Source organism: Quercus lobata, chromosome 3 (assembly GCF_001633185.2).
Source record: "Quercus lobata isolate SW786 chromosome 3, ValleyOak3.0 Primary Assembly, whole genome shotgun sequence".
In the NCBI taxonomy this organism is placed as follows: domain Eukaryota; kingdom Viridiplantae; phylum Streptophyta; class Magnoliopsida; order Fagales; family Fagaceae; genus Quercus; species Quercus lobata.
Window position 1 is genome coordinate 33,750,857 of NC_044906.1, and position 15,793 is coordinate 33,766,649.

General features: G+C 36.0%; 1 protein-coding gene across 1 annotated transcript; it reads left to right on the forward strand.

Annotated features, from left to right (window-relative positions):
• Positions 1-7,226: 7,226 nt before the first annotated feature.
• On the forward strand, positions 7,227-8,330 carry LOC115980796. The gene is made up of 2 exons (XM_031103008.1): positions 7,227-7,363; positions 7,622-8,330. The coding sequence occupies exons 1-2, from the start codon at positions 7,227-7,229 to the stop codon at positions 8,328-8,330; spliced, it is 846 nt and encodes a 281-aa protein (XP_030958868.1).
• Positions 8,331-15,793: the final 7,463 nt, after the last annotated feature.

Genomic DNA, 15,793 nt, shown 5'->3' on the forward strand with positions numbered 1-15,793 from the left:
GGCATCCACGTTGCCGAAATTCAACATTTTCTCTTTCCTCCATTTGATTCTTCTCTCTCCTACTTTTTGGCTGAATTTCGGCAATGGTGATGCCAAAATTCAGTCTCTCTCCTCAATCTGCCAAATAACTTCCAACAGTTCTTATAACGCAAATTAACTTTAGATTTTGCAATATTAACCCAAAAGACTCCAACTACTAGTGAGGATTTGAATTTGTCCCCAAAATTGGGCACCAATCTTGGGTTCTCCAACCACAGCATGTGGATTAATTCCATTTCTACCTTTTTACAAAAGGATATGCGCATATCCTGATTTCCGAGGTCAACAATAGGCAGCTCGTTTTGCTTTTGCTTTCTGTGAAATACGTGGTAACCACACCACCCACCAACCGAGTTTGTTAAAGAAAAGTATTCATCTATAAGCCATTAAATAAATAATAATAAAAAGATGCTTGGTTTGGTTATCAAAAAAAAAATTATTGTGTAATATTATTTTTATAATATTTTCACAACAAATTATAGGTAATTAGTTGTTATTGATTCAAATTTAAACTTAACACTAAGATTACTTTTTTGCCTCAACAATAACAACTTGTAACAACCTGTCACTTAAGATTTGTTGTAAAAATATTGTGAAAATATTGTAGACATATCATTTCTCTTAAAAAAAAAAAAGCTTGGGGGTTCCGAATTAGACATAAGTGATTGACTACCCCTTCTAAGATATAGTCCAAATGTAGCTAGCTCTTGGGTTGGGGTTTAAAACTAATTGGTTGGTAATGGTAGGTGTATTCTCTTAGGTTTTCACTTTCTTAAATGTAGAGTCGGTTTGAAAACAGTTTATTTAGCTTTGTGTTAAAAAATTTTTACTAAAATAATAAAAAAGCTAAGCTTATAAGCGGATATCAAACACACTCGTAATATTATTTTAAAATTTCCTCCTTTTATCAAATTGTAATAAACTTTATCAGGTCTTGTTAATAGGTGCTCTTATGGTATTTTTAATTAATTATTTTTTAAAAAAATTAATATTATTTTTATAGAAAATATAAAAAATTGTTAAAAAAATTAATTTTTTTTTCTTTTCTCTTAAAATTCTCTAAAAATACTTTCTTATGACCTACATTAACTTTTTTTAAAGATATTTTCTAGTAAAAAGAAAATGCTTTTAAGGTTACCTGCTTAAGGCAGAAGTCTTAGTCTTCATTGAGTCGTTCCTCCACGTGTACTAACCACTGACCAGATCATAGTAAAAGGATTAATGCATGCATGTGAAAGCATTGAAATTAAAAGATGCTCATGAAAAATATGGCAATTTTAATCATAAATCATCATTGCCCAAAGGTACACTTTAAAAAATAAATAGGTTTCCTTGTCTGGTGACACTCATTTTGCTACGTTGAATTAATAAGCTTTTTTTATTGTGACGGTATGACATATCTGCTGTTGGCATGACTCCATATGAGAACAAAAGAGTGATATGGGTATGGGGTGTGATATAACTTGCTTTGCCAGTTTGGCTTCATCTCCATCTTACCTACAATTATCTCAAACTTTTCACCAAATAATGCGTGCCTTTATAATACTTTAAAGAATTTAAACTTTTCACACCATAAACTATATGGCCTCAGTGCTTCCCCTTAATTACATTTATATAATTAGGTAACAAAAAATAAATAAAGATATAATTCCCAAGCAGTCTTGAGAACCATATATACTAACTAAAGAATTTTTCTAACTTTTATTTAAATAAAATTAAAAAAAATATTATTAGGCTAATTATGGCCCAAGTAACCCATGCTAATTGTAAGTCCATGCACTTGTAAAACAAGTATATTAATATTAGGTTAGTCTATGGTTATCTTAGGGTTAATCAAGTATTTTTTTTAGCATATAAATCATATATTGGGATCATTGTAATACAAGTGCTTTTTTTTTCTTTCTTTTTTTGAGAGAGTTTCAACCTATAGAGTCTGCTCCTGATAATAACTCTTTATTATCAAACCAAAACACAAATCAATTTTTGGTGTAGACGGGGATTAAACCTTAGATCTCTTATACAACTATCAGAGATTTTACCAGTTGAACTTACTGGAACCCACAAGTGCTTAATATAATAATATGTAATTATCAAGAGCTTTCTCATTGTGGAGGTAGGCTGCTAGGCCGAATTATGTAAACTTTTATGTGTGCACTCTCTTTCATGCTTTTGCTCATAATTCAATTATCATATATAATCACACGACAACTTTCACATATATAAAAATAAAAACCTAAAGAAATAATAATTTACAATATTATTTCCAAGAAATGTTAAAAAAAATATATTAACTCTCAAAATAATGATTCGCACATATAATGTCACACACATTATTCTCAAAAAAGTAATAAAAAAAAATAAAAGAAGAAGAAGAAGAAGAACTGAATAAATCTATGGAGAAGACTTGTTAATGATTCTCATCTTTATTATCATAAATTAATGTTTTTGTCCTAAAGGTGGAGATAGGAAAGATTCTTTATATTTTCTTCTTTCGATTTGTCAAAAATGGTCTTCAAAATTTTTTGATTTTCCCTTCTTAATTCACTGGTCCTTTTCAATGACGTTGGAATTTAGATTCAAACACAAACGATGTGAGATTGTGGGTGTGGCATGAACCGTGGCAATTATAGAGTGAGAGAAAAATCTAGCCACATATCCAAATATCTTTTTTGGGGCAGGAGGTCAGTCATTTTCCTTTAGAATGGCAAGGGAACTTTATTAAATTATTATCCACAAATTTTCTATATAATGGTACAAACGTATTGTACGAAAACAAGAAGATGTATGATTCTGATTAAGTGGGGTAAAGTGCACTTACTTGCCGTTCAATTATCTTCTTCTCCCATACTTGCGCCCTTTTCCAGGCCTCGTTTTTATTTCCCGTTCTGGCCATGTAGGGCCCATAATGTGAATTATTGTTTCAGACCTCCTTTCTCTTCACGTGCTTTTCCATCCGTTTTAATCTTTTAGATAGAATGTAGTGGAGCGTGGATTTTAGATAGAGTGAAAAATAAATAAATAAATAAATTGAAAAAACTTTTTGGAGCGCATTTTATTGATGGAAAAATGATGGTAAAGCTCACCAGGTCCACTAAAAAGTTTTTTCCCAAAATAGAGAGAAACCTTGGTGGGAAAAATATGATGGGTGAAGGATAAAAATGCCCATGTGCAAGTTGCACATGAGCTTTAGCACGTTTTTTTTTTTTTTTTTTTTTTTTTTTTTTTTTTTTTTTTTAATTCCAAATTTAATAACTACTTGATTTTTGTTCTCATTCTTTTTTTTCATTTTATTTTCTAGGCTTCATTACCCTTGTTAAATGTTTCTTTTGTTCTCATTCCTTTTTTTTAGATGTATTTTTTTTTTCTAGACATGATTTTTATTTTTTAATAAATTTGTGTGATTGTTTTTTTTTTTTGTCATTTTATTTTATTTTAATTGAGCATCATTTTTTAATAAGGGTATATGAATAAATTTATACAAACTCACTTTTTAACTCTCAACCAAACAAAAATGACAAAAAATGAAGTGCTTTAGGAAAAACGCTCTCTAGGAATGCAACCACACACGCTCTCTAGAGAGGAAGAGGCAGAACTGGCTCGGAGCAACAAGAAGGTGAAGGACTATCATCACGCAGAGTTTAATGTTGGCTCAAGGGAAAGCTCTCCAGCTCCGAGGCAGCAAAATACTGGCTCCTTTGCCAAAGCCTCCTTCAAGGAAAAGCTTGTGGGTGAAATGCCAGGGGCTTATGTGAATGCTTTTGACTTTGAGAGTCTTATGGAGGAAGATGAGTTCTCTGAGGGTGAGGGTAGCGAGTCTAACGGTCGGATTCCGGAAGGATGGGTCACTGTCAAACTGACGAAGGAAACAAAACGACGCATTAGAGGTCCATTGTCGAAAGCTATTATAGTCAAGCTGGTTGGAAGAACAATCAGCCTCACTTACATGCGTACCAAGCTTAACCAAATGTGGAGACCATCGACTAGAATGGATTGTGTGGATCTTGGGTATGGATTTTTTTTGGTTAGATTTTTTGCTAAGGAAGATCTGGATAATGTTTTAAGGAGAGGGCCATGGTTCTTGGGTGACCATTTTCTTTCTATTAGACCATGGGAACCTTTCTTTAAGCCTTCAACGGCGAATGTCTCCCTCATTGCGGTTTGGATTCATCTATGTGAACTTCCCTTTGAGCTGTATGAAGCAGAGGTGCTAAAGCAGATTGGAGAGTCCATTGGCAAGGTTCTGAGAATAGATTCCCATACAGCCATGGAGACTCGTGGCAAATACGCTAGATTGTGCATTCAAATTGATATTAATAAACCTTTGGTGAACACCATCCTTATTGGACGGTTTAAGCAAGCTATGACCTATGAGGGCATACAAAGCTTATGTTTTTCCTGTGGTAGACTTGGGCATAAGTTGGAAGCATGCCCTTACACCATTCGTAAGGGGAAGGAGCAGGTGGTTTCGAAAGAGGAGGTGTTGGCTGGCCGAGATGCTACATCACATGAGACACATGATAGTCATTCCGTAACGGTCAATAGGGAAAGGACTAAAGTGAGAGAAGACACGGAGGTGGATGGTCAGTATGAACCGTGGATGGTGGTGAGTAGAAGGACAAATGAGCAGAAGGGAACAAAACCAAATATCAGTACAAAGCGTACTGGAATTTCTGGCCGGGCTGGCGCTGCCCAACTACCTCCGAAAAATACGGTTTGGAGAGGCACGTCGGCTAGTAGTACTGACCATTCTCAGAGCATGCTACGAAGGGGCTCTTTGCATGGCGTTGGGGACCACACTAAAAGGACGGAAGTATTCTGGAATGCAGAGAGCCCCAACGGGCTAGGGTCACCCAAAAATTCTGTCTTGGGCCTCATGAACCAAATAGACAACTCCAAAATGGACCCAACGGGTAGCTCCTTGTTGGCAAAAGAGACTGGTGACTTTCACTCAGGTATTGGGCCTTCAAAAAGCCTGAAATCTCAAGCCCAAGCCCCTAAAAAGAACCCATCCTTTGTTAAACGGAAAAAATCCCTCGCCAAATTAGTTCGTCCTCCTTCACACATTACCAGCGATGGCAACACTAGGGAAAAATTCTCAAATGCCAAACCCGCAGCCCCATCTCCTTCCTATGCCCATACACGGTCTAGGGAGTCGCCAGCTGGCCTGGATCCTTCTTTCAGGTTCACGACGTCGTCCTATGAGAATTTTGAGCAGAGGAGCGATTGGATCGACCCACCAGGTGACCGGCAAGCTGGAGCCGTGCGTTCCGAAGCTTTAATCACCAACTGTGAGGGTGTAGAAGGTGATCTCAACACCCTTCAGTCCAGTGTCGTTGATCACAGTTTAGCCACAAGTGCGGGTGTTGGGGAAGGAAATACCGGGGGTTTCTCAAGTCCTCGCTCTGGAGATAGGTCAATTTATGAAGATTTGGGAATTGATTGCATGGTATCGGAGGAAGGGAATGGAGTCCCTCCTACCGATTGATCTGTTGTCTCCTGATAACGCCTTAAAATGTATACTTGTTATATATTTATATGGGCATTATCTCCTTATTATTATGCTTAATTTGTATAATTAGGCCATGATTTGCATTAATCCTTATTATTTATCTTTACATAATTTCTTGAATAAGATACTATTCATTGTGTGTAATTTTCTACTTTCAGGAAATCATGTGAGAAAGATGAGTTTATAGGAATTTGTAAGAAAATGGAGGCCAAACTAGAATTAAAGTGGCACTAAAGGACCATGCTTAAATGTCTAAGGAGGTGCAGCTGGAGTGCTTGGATCGTCTACCATGATTGGAAACTTCAAATAAGGAAAGAAATCAAAGAGGCAGAATTTGAAAAGGAAAAATCTAATCTGAGCACTGATCAGTATTTTGGGCGTATCTCTCTCCTCAAAAATCCAATTGACACAAGACAAGATGGGTTGGAACCGTGACTTAAATATCTACAACTTTTCAGTTTTGAGTTTTTCAAAATTCTCAATTTTTGAAGGCCGAAATTAACTCACAAGTTACCACTGTAAACTTGGACGGAAATTAAAATAGTAAATGTTTTATTTTCTTTGGACACTTAGACATTAGGGTTTTGAAGGGAGGCTGGGCAGAACGAATTTTGGAGAGAAAACCTTGTATTTTCCTTTCTCTAATGGCAGCCTAAACTCTTTGCTAGGGCTAGAGGTTATGTTTCTTCTATACGATATGAATATTCAATGTGATTCTTTCTAGGATTTTATCTACAACATATTTGATTGTTCAATTAGATTTCTTTTGATGTATTAGTTCTTCTATGCTTTCAATAAGTTCAATCATGTTTTTCTTATTGTTTAGATGAATTTCTAATAGTTTCAAATAGAAATCAGGTTTTAAAAGTGAATGGGTTTTTCTGAAAACTTTTCTAACCGCATTATTAATCGAGGTTATCATGCGTTCTTGAATTGTCTCAGTTCAACCGAATCATAAGTTTTTAATTGTATAAAAACAATCAATTATGAAATAGATATTTTCTTAGATGACAAAGAATTTCATTTCGATATAGGGAAACACCCCGATGCCCTAGTATTTACATTATTGATTTAAATCAGTTTTTATTATTATTCTTGTTAACAATCACTAAGCAAAAGTATTTTTCTTCTTCATTGAAATTGTTATTTAATTATATTGTCTTTGAATTTACCCTGCTCCTTGTGGTTTGACCTCGATACTCCGAGAATTATATTGCTACGATCTCCTACACTTGGGAGTGAGCAAGCATCTCCATTTATGTTAATTGTTACCATGAATATTCTGATTTGGAATAGTAGAGGAGCGTTAAAACCCGCTTTCCAGACATATGTTCATGAGTTAACTCAGCGGCATGATCCGGCTATTTTTGTAGTGATGAAGACTAAATTGGGTGGTAGCAAAGCCAAGGAAATCACAGATAGGTTGCCTTTTGATGGAGCCATTTATACGGAGACAATTGGTTTCACTAGTGGGTTGTGGTTGCTGTGGAACGAGGATCAAGTGGTGATTCAGGAGCTAGCTAAAACTGAGTAGGAAATTCACATGGAAGTAAAGGTACGTGCCTCAAATCTCTCCTGGATTTTCTCTGCTATTTATGCTAGTCCTAGGAATGAAGAGAGATGTGTTCTCTGGTGCAATTTATGTAAGGTTGCAGATTTACATAATAAGCCATGGATTATGGCGGGCGATTTTAATGAACCTCTTATGCAAGAGGATAAATTTGGAGGCAGGGGTGTTAGTGTGAATTGGTCTCTGGCCTTTAAAGATTGCTTAGATTTATGCAATATGGTTGATATGGGTTTTAATGGGCCAAGGTATACTTGGACTAACAAACGGGATATTAACAATCTCATTTTGGAAAGAATTGATAGATTTTTCATGAGCCCGAAGTGGTGTGTTCTCTATCCTGATGCAAAAGTTTCTCATCTACCCCATTGCCATTCTGATCATTGCCCGATTCTAATGGAGACCGTTCCGGGTAGAGGGGTTCGTCTCAACAGACCCTTCAGATTTCAAGAATTCTAGTTGTCGAACCTATCCTTTCCCAATATAGTTTCCAGTGCCTGGAGTAGGGACAGGAACTTAGCTGAGTCTATTAAGGTTTTTTCTAAGGAAGCTACCATCTGGAACAGGGATCATTTTGGGAATATCCACCAGAAGAAGAGGAGAATCATGGCTAGAATCTATGGTGCCCAAAAAGCTCTCTCCATCTATCCAAGCTCCTCCCTCATTAATCTCGAGAATCAGCTGCAGCAAGATCTGGAGGTTGTGTTAGACCAAGAGAGGGATCTTTGGATGTTGAAATCCAAAATTAATTGGTTGGTCCAGGGAGACCGCAATACAGCTTTTTATCATGTATCTGCCTTAGCCAGAAGGAAAAGAAACCATATTGCCTCAGTCAAAGACGAGAGGGGTTTGTGGTTATCTGATGAGAGTGAAGTCATGGAACACTTTAGAAGTGGTTTTGTTTACCTGTACACCACTTCTCTTGAGGCAGCCTCTCGGGTTCCTAGCCATGATGTTTCCTGGCAGATTCATTTGTCTGAGCAAGCTAAGGCATCAATGGGTGCCATGGTCACCATGGAAGAAATTAAAGATGCTATATGGTCCATGAAACCGTATAAGGCTCCAAGTCCGGATGGTCTCCATGCTGATTTCTTTCAACGTTTCTGGCTTGTAGTTGGGGATTCTATTAAGGAGGAAGTTATGAGAGCTTTCACTGAGAGAAAGGTTCCCGATTATCTCAACAAAACCCTCATTGTGCTCATTCCCAAAATCTAGGGCCCTGAAACCATTGGGAATTATAGACCAATTAGTCTCTGTAATACTATCTACAAGATCATTTCCAAGATTATTGTTGCTCGAATCAGACCACATTTGGAGCAACTTGTCTCGCCTTATTAAACGGCTTTTGTGCCGGGTAGAAGAGGAGCCGATAATGTTATTATTATTCAAGAGTTGATTCATACCATTGGTAGAACCAAAGGCAATAAGGGGTATATGGCTATCAAGATTGACCTCGAAAAAACTTATGACAAAATTGAATGGAGCTTCATTAGGGAAATGCTTCTCAAGTTCAACTTCCCCGTGAACCTTATTGATATTATTATGAGCTGCGTTTCCTCGGTGTCGACATCTCTTCTCTTTAATGGTGGCTACCTTGACTCCTTTTGCCCCATTCGAGGTATTAGACAAGGGGACCCCCTGTCACCTTATCTCTTCATTTTGTGTATGGAGTTTCTGGGTCACTTGATTCAAGAGAATTGTGACGCCAAGCTCTAGTTTCCAATGAAAGCTTCTAGGAGTGGGCCTTCCTTCTCACACTTATTTTTCGTGGATGACTTGGCCCTTTTTGCTAGAGCAGATTCAGATAACTGTCAGGCCATAAAGGATTTCCCTCATGAGTTTTGCTTGAGATCTGGGCAGAGCATGAGCGAAGCCAAGTCTCGTGTGTTCTTCTCCCCAAATGTAGAGCCAGATCAAAGAGACATCCTCTCTGGTATTCTTGGGTTTTACTCAACTCCTAACCTTGGCAAGTACCTGGGGTTTCCCTTGAAGCATTCAGGTGACCGAAAGCATGATTTTGATTTTGTCCTTGATAGAGTCAAGAAAAAGTTGGCAAGGTGGAAAGCTAACTTACTCTCTATGGCTGGCCGAGTGGTTCTCATTCATGCCTCCTCCTTAACCATCCCAAACTATGTGATGCAATATGCTCCTCTTCCTAGTAAAATTCTTAAGGGTATTGACAGGGTCAATAGGAATTTCCTTTGGGGCTCAACGGATTATGCCAAAAAGATGCATTGGGTTAATTGGGCTGAAGTGACAAAACCAAAGGAGGCAGGAGGTTTGGGTTTGCAATCTGCTAAAGGAAGAAACACGGCTCTCCTAGCCAAGCTCAATTGGAGATTTCATACAGAGAGGAATGCACCATGGGCTAAGGTTCTCAAGTTTAAATATTGCACTAGACAAAGAATTAATTCTAGGAATGAAGCGAAACTCCCTATGTCTCCGGTTTGGAAAGGGATGAAAAGGGGCGAGGAAGTCTTCAAAAAAGGAGTAAAATGGATTCCAGGCCATGAAAGCTGTCTAAATTTCTGGTCTGATTGTTGGTCTAACATTGGTCCTATTAGGCCTCATATCCAAGGCCCGCTCCCGCAAGACTTTGTTAACTTGCAAGTCAAAGATGTGCTCTCCCCAGTCGGATGGGACTGGTCTAATATTCCTTTTGAGCTACCCCCTGAAGTTAAAGCTAACATTCAAGCTGTCCCCATTCCTATTGTGACTAGGTGCAATGATAAAATGGTTTAGAAGTTCTCACCTAAAGGGGATTTTGACATGAGGAGTGCCTATAACCTTGCCATTAACTCTTCTGGCAATGAGTCTTTCTTTGGTTCTTGGATTTGAAAGCTTCCATCCCTGCCTAGAATTCAAATGTTTATTTGGAAGTGCATGCAAAAGAGCATAGGTGTGAAGGAATGCTTAGCAAACAGAGGTATCCCTCTAGAAACCACCTGCCCTCTATGCCACTCAGAAGCTGAATCTATCTTACATGCCCTTCAGGATTGTAGATTGGTTAAACCCATATGGTACCAAATGGGAACACACTGCTTGTACTCCAATTTTTTCACCCAAGACATCAGAGAATGGTTAATCACTAATTGTAGGCTCAAGTCTTCCCAGAATGGCATGGGCATCCCCTGGTATGTGCTCTTTTCCTTTACTCTCTAGTTGGTTTGGAAGTAGCGGAACCATATTGTCTTTACTAACAAGGGAGTAAACCCAAATTTATGCAAATCTATTGCCTTACATGCCCTGGAATTTTTCTTGTGTGCTTCTCAACCGAGGCGGCACAATCGGATGGTTATTAAACAAATCAGATGGGAGAAGCCAGATCAGGGGTGGTGGAAACTCAACACTGATAGGCCTTGGGTTGCAGCTTTGGGATTGACAACAGGGGGTGGTTTGATTAGAGATAGTAGGGGCAATTGGGTGACCGGCTTTACAAGAAAACTAGGGAATGCTAACAGCTTCACTACAGAAGTTTGGGCTCTCCGTGATGGCTTGATGTTGTGCGTTCAAAAGAAGATTCCAACTGTTATTGTCGAGATGGATGCTAAGGCTTTGGTTGATGCGTTGAACAATCCTTCTTACCGAAACTCAGTGATCTCTCCTATCTTTGAAGACTGCAAAAATCTGATTCTGCAAATCCCTCAAGTTCGTATTAAACATGTATATCGTGAGGCAAATAAATGCGCCAACTAGTTAGCTAATTCTGGCCATTCTCAATCTTTAGATTTTATTATTCACTCTGTTCCTCCCGTGAGCTTAATCCCCTCTGTTGAGGCTGATTGTCATGGTACTTGGTGTAACAGGCGTTGTCCTGAATTTTCCTTTCCTTGTTAATTGAATATTACTTCCAGTTTACCAAAAAAAAAAAAATGACAAAAAATGAATAGTTATAATCAATAACTAAACTACCATCTTCCTTAGAGACAGACCCAAAGGGGCCCAAGCCCCCTGCCCAAAGCAAAAAAAAAAAAAAAAAAAAAGGAAAAAAAATTTTGGGCCCCCAGCCCAAAGAAAAAAAGAGAAATTTTTTTTTATTGGTTATATATATATATATATATATTAGAGCTGCACTTCACTCTTTCAAAAACTTAGACCCCTCTCTTTTAATTAGTCTAACCCAACTAACAACTATCAAACTCAAAAACTTAACAAAAACAAAACTTTAAATATAAAAAATAAAAATCCTAGTTAGCCCAATATTAAAGTACTAGCATCAGATGTTCTAAATGATAAATATTTAGTATTTAGAACACCAAATATCAAGTATGAAACATTTCAAATGCTATATTAAAGTAGCAAAAGTAAGTTTTGGTTTGTGAAATTAATTTTTTTTTTTTTTTTTTTTTTGTAACAGCTGATACTTTTAAGAAACAATATTATTTTGTTTTTCTTAGTAGATGATTACACCTTAATCTATTAAGAAACAATGATTTTCTATATTTATCTTGGTTGATATTTTATTAGTACTATATGGATACCTATTTAAAATTTTTTTTTCTTACGCTTCAAACTCCCTAGTTTGAAATCCTAAGTCCGTCCTTGCTCCTCATTTCACATGTCGGATCTATTGGTTTCTTCTTCTCCGTGTTTTTTTTTTTCCCCCTTTTCTTTTTGCTTTCCTAAGCTTGATGGAACTTTTTTTGTGGGGTGTGATGGACCTTCTTTCTTTTTTTGGTTTTAGCTTTCCCTCCTTCTTTTTCTTTTTTCTTTTTTCTTTTTTTTTTTTGGGGCGTGATACAGCACATAGGTTGTTGTGGCTTTCTTTTGGGCAGCATGGGTGCTTTCTTTTGTTTCTCTCTTCATCTTTTTCTTTTTCTTTTTCTTTTTTTAAACTAGACATGAATTTTTTTTTCGCATAATTTTTCTTTTTTAATAAATTTTGGTGATTTTTTTTGTCACTTTTTTTTAATTAACTATCATTTTTAACAATGGTATATGAGTAAATTTATACAAATTCATTTTTTTTTCCCTCCACTTTTCCACCCCTAACTAAACACAAATAAGAAAAACTAAAATCTCTTCTATTCTCTCACTTTTTTATCCATTCCTCATTTTCTATCTTTTCACTTTTCCTCTCTAATCAAACAGACCCTTAAGTAGTTTCCTTATATGTTGCCTAGTTGGGCAAAATTGGCAACCTCCTTAGCCGCAATAAAGGTTTGGCCTTGGCCCAAGTGGAAAAGTGAATTAAACGGACCTTAAGTCTAGTTGGGCACAATTGGTGCCCTCCTTAACTGCAATAAAGGTAATGGCCGAAGTGGAAAAGTGAATCATGCCATCATAAGAATTATAAATCCTCACTATCTTCAAAAGAGTCAAAGTGTGAAAATTCCTATTACTTAGAGCTAGGGACGGAACCAGGATTCATACCTAGGGGGGGCCAAAGCTTAAAACCAATTTTTTTTTTTATGAAAATAAAAACTATCATCTATTTCATATTCAACAAGATACTACTTACAAAATAAGTATTTCTTAAATATTTTATTTTATAAAACACATCAACAAAGTATAACATACAAAATAAGTGTTTCTTATTTTGTGCGCAATTTTTGTTTAGTCCATATTTATTTTTTTATTTTGTTTTTGTAGTTAAAGGGGCATGAATTTTATTTTTTTTATTTTTTTTCTTGTAGGTCAATATCTAAATAGTTTAGAAGAAGAGAGACAAATATATATATATATATATATATACACACACACATATAAGAGCAAATCTTAATTTTTTTATACTAATTTTTCTTTTCTTTTTTAATTTTGGGAGGGGGGGAATGGCCCCCCTCTGCCATAGTGTAGTTCCGTCCCTGCTTAGAGCATTCTCAATAAGGTTGCTAAATTGACTAAAAATTCAATTTAGTAACCAATACCCTAAAAACAACTTCTACAGTAAAGAAGGTAAAGTTAAAACAATTTAAATTTGAGTTACAGTGAACTGTTAGAGATAGCAACTCGTTATAGCTTAAAACTCAAAGCAAAAAATAATTTTTTAATGTTGGGTGTTAAAAAAATGGTATTTTAATGTGTTGATAGTTGTGGTTGTTGTTTATTGTGTTAGATATATTATTTTATTGTGTTATTTATATTATTTTAATGTGTTGAATGTTAAAATAAAACATTTTATGTTGAGTGTATTATAAAGTAAAGTGTTAAAATAGATAAAGTAGTATTTTGAGTTGCTAAAAGCTATATTTTTTAGCTTTCTTACTATGAATGCTCTCTCCACTTACTCTTAAAAACACTAACCTAGGTATTGAAGTTTCCTGGCCATGTTACATTGGCAACACCCTAGTTGTCTTGCCTATTTTAGGTGCTTAAAGGTTCCACAAGTCTTCATCACCAGGGTTGTCATGCAATTTCGGCTTATCATCATATGTAATAATTACAATATGCATATGTATAATTATTATTTAGTAATGAGAAAAAAATAATCATTAATAGGGCTGTCCATAGACATGGGCAAACTGATCCACCAGATGAATCTGATTCAAAAATCGATCAATTCAATGACTATGATGGTTGACGGCAAGTTTTCTTTCGACCAACAATATTACCAAATTCATGAGGGTTATCACCAAATATAGCATAGATCTACTAGATCTAATAAGATCTCCGCCAGATTTGGCGAAATTTTTATCGAATCTAGCAAGATTTTCACTGAACTAGTGAGATCTCCTCAAAATCCGACGAAGATTTGAACATCTCAACCTCTCCTTGTCATCAGCCAATGTTGATCAAATATGACCGCCACTACTGAAAAACTTAATCCATCCAACTGCCATTCCTTAATGATTGACCGTGGGTTTCGCTCCCCTCCACCCAATATGATCAAGAGTCAAGCACAAACCTAACTCGATTCCTGGACACCTCTAATCATTACTATTTAATAGCAATTAGAATTTCCTAACCCTAATGGATTCTTCTTTCTTTTTTCCTTTTTAATTTTTTGTCATCTTTTGTGAACTATTTCCAGGAAATTATTATGTGTAATCTTCTGATATACATGAGACGGCAAGACTATACAGACTCAAAAGATTAATAGTATATTCTAAGATTCTTGAACACATGTTCTAAGATTCATGACATGTGACAAACGTGAGGCGTGTGAGAAAAGTGAGGTACTAGTCAATTTATGTGAAAACTAACAGACACTACAGAGATAAGGCTTCATACGCTCATGACACATGTAGACTTTCTCACTTTCTAGTGTAAATCCCACTTGGGCATCGGACTCGGAGATGCCATTATTCCTTTGCTCAAAATAAATTTTATCCAAAAACTGTGAAAATTGCTCTCACGAGTAGCCATGTTGTAAAAAAAAATAGTTTAATTCTGCGCGATGAAAGAGGTTCAGTCCTTGCCTCTCTATCTCAGAATATCCCACAGGTTTGCAGGCCCTTAGACATTGAAACGTTGGCAGCTTCAAGAGCTCTCAAGTTTGCAACTGAGTTGGGTTTCAATAAGGTGGTTGTTGAGGGCGACTGTGAGGTGCTTATGAAGGCTCTGAAGGGTGGAGATCAGTTCTTATCTACTGTTGGTTTGGTGATGGATGTTATTTGCGATGATGCTAATTTATTTTATCAATTACATTACTCTCATGTTAGGAGAGAAGGTAATAAAGTTGTTCATTCTTTAGCTAGACATGCTTTAGAAATTACAGAATTTGTTGTGTGGATGGAGGATGTTCCACCACCTTTGTTTTCTGTTGTCCAAGATGAAATTGTTAGTTTTCTTTAATGAAAGTTCATGGTTTTGCCCCTGAAAAAAAAAAATGTTGTAAATTACAAAAGGGTAGAAACGTTTAAATATCATCTCAACAAAAGATTATTAGCATGTCAAAGATCATCCCAAAAAATTCTCTCTTCAAAGAATAATTAAAGAAATCAAAACATTTTTATATTTAACTTTTTAAAATTATATATAAATTTTAGAGAAACAAAAATTTAGAGAGAGAATTTCACTAAGGTTAACTAATAAATACTTTTAGTGGGTTCCAATTAGCTCAACGGGTAAAGTCTCTGATGGTTGAATAAAAGATATGGGATTCAATTCCCGCCTATACCAAAAACTGATTGGTATTTTGGTTTGATGATAAAAAGTTATTATCAGAAGCAGATGCTATATGTTAAAACTCTCTTAAAAAAGATAAATCCTTTTAATGTTGTGATGGAAATTTAAAAATGAAATTCCACAATTTATTAGTTCCATGAATACTGTGATGAACTGAAAAACGTAAAATTTCTGCTTTATCTTGTGGTCCAAATCTTGGTGCACATTGAAAAGGAAAACGCAACTTTGAGATGGGCATCAATAATCAATGGGCTCAGGTGACTCTTGTCCAATCACAACATGAAGTTTTGTCTTTTCCATGATTGATTGATTTCAGCCCGGCCCGTTTTCAATTCCACAACGCCTGGGCTAGCCTGGATGGTTAAGTATGAGATGAGTAAAATTAGTGTCCGTGGGTTAAGCTATTTGAAAACCTGCATTATTATAAGCAACGATTATAAAAGTTGTGTTTTGATTTTGAACACTATTTTTATAAAACCGTAATTAAAGCGTTTGGTCAAACAATGAAAACATTAAAAAAGTATTGTTGTAGCAAAAAATTGCAAGTTGAAAAATGCAATTTTATTAAAAAGCACCCATGAGTTGTAATTTGCAAACATAAAATGTTTTTT